At 57.7% G+C, this 241-nt stretch overlaps 1 protein-coding gene across 1 annotated transcript in view; it reads left to right on the forward strand.

Moving 5' to 3' along the window:
* Window positions 1-3: 3 nt before the first annotated feature.
* Window positions 4-241, forward strand: part of LOC103805254 (hepatocyte nuclear factor 3-alpha-like) — a gene marked incomplete at its 5' end in the record, with an annotated part of 820 nt that continues 582 nt past the window's right edge. Inside the window, one exon of the mRNA XM_009077894.1 lies at window positions 4-241. Coding sequence (XP_009076142.1) covers window positions 4-241 — 238 coding nt within the window.

Genomic DNA, 241 nt, shown 5'->3' on the forward strand with positions numbered 1-241 from the left:
TCCCTCATCACCATGGCCATCCAGCAGGCGCCGAGCAAGATGCTGACGCTGAGCGAGATCTACCAGTGGATCATGGACCTTTTCCCCTACTATCGGCAAAACCAGCAGCGCTGGCAGAACAGCATCCGCCACTCTCTCTCTTTCAATGACTGTTTCGTCAAGGTGGCCCGTTCCCCCGACAAGCCCGGCAAGGGCTCCTACTGGACCCTGCATCCCGACTCCGGCAACATGTTTGAAAACG

Source organism: Acanthisitta chloris, unplaced genomic scaffold (assembly GCF_000695815.1).
Source record: "Acanthisitta chloris isolate BGI_N310 unplaced genomic scaffold, ASM69581v1 scaffold9957, whole genome shotgun sequence".
Taxonomy (NCBI): Eukaryota; Metazoa; Chordata; class Aves; order Passeriformes; family Acanthisittidae; genus Acanthisitta; species Acanthisitta chloris.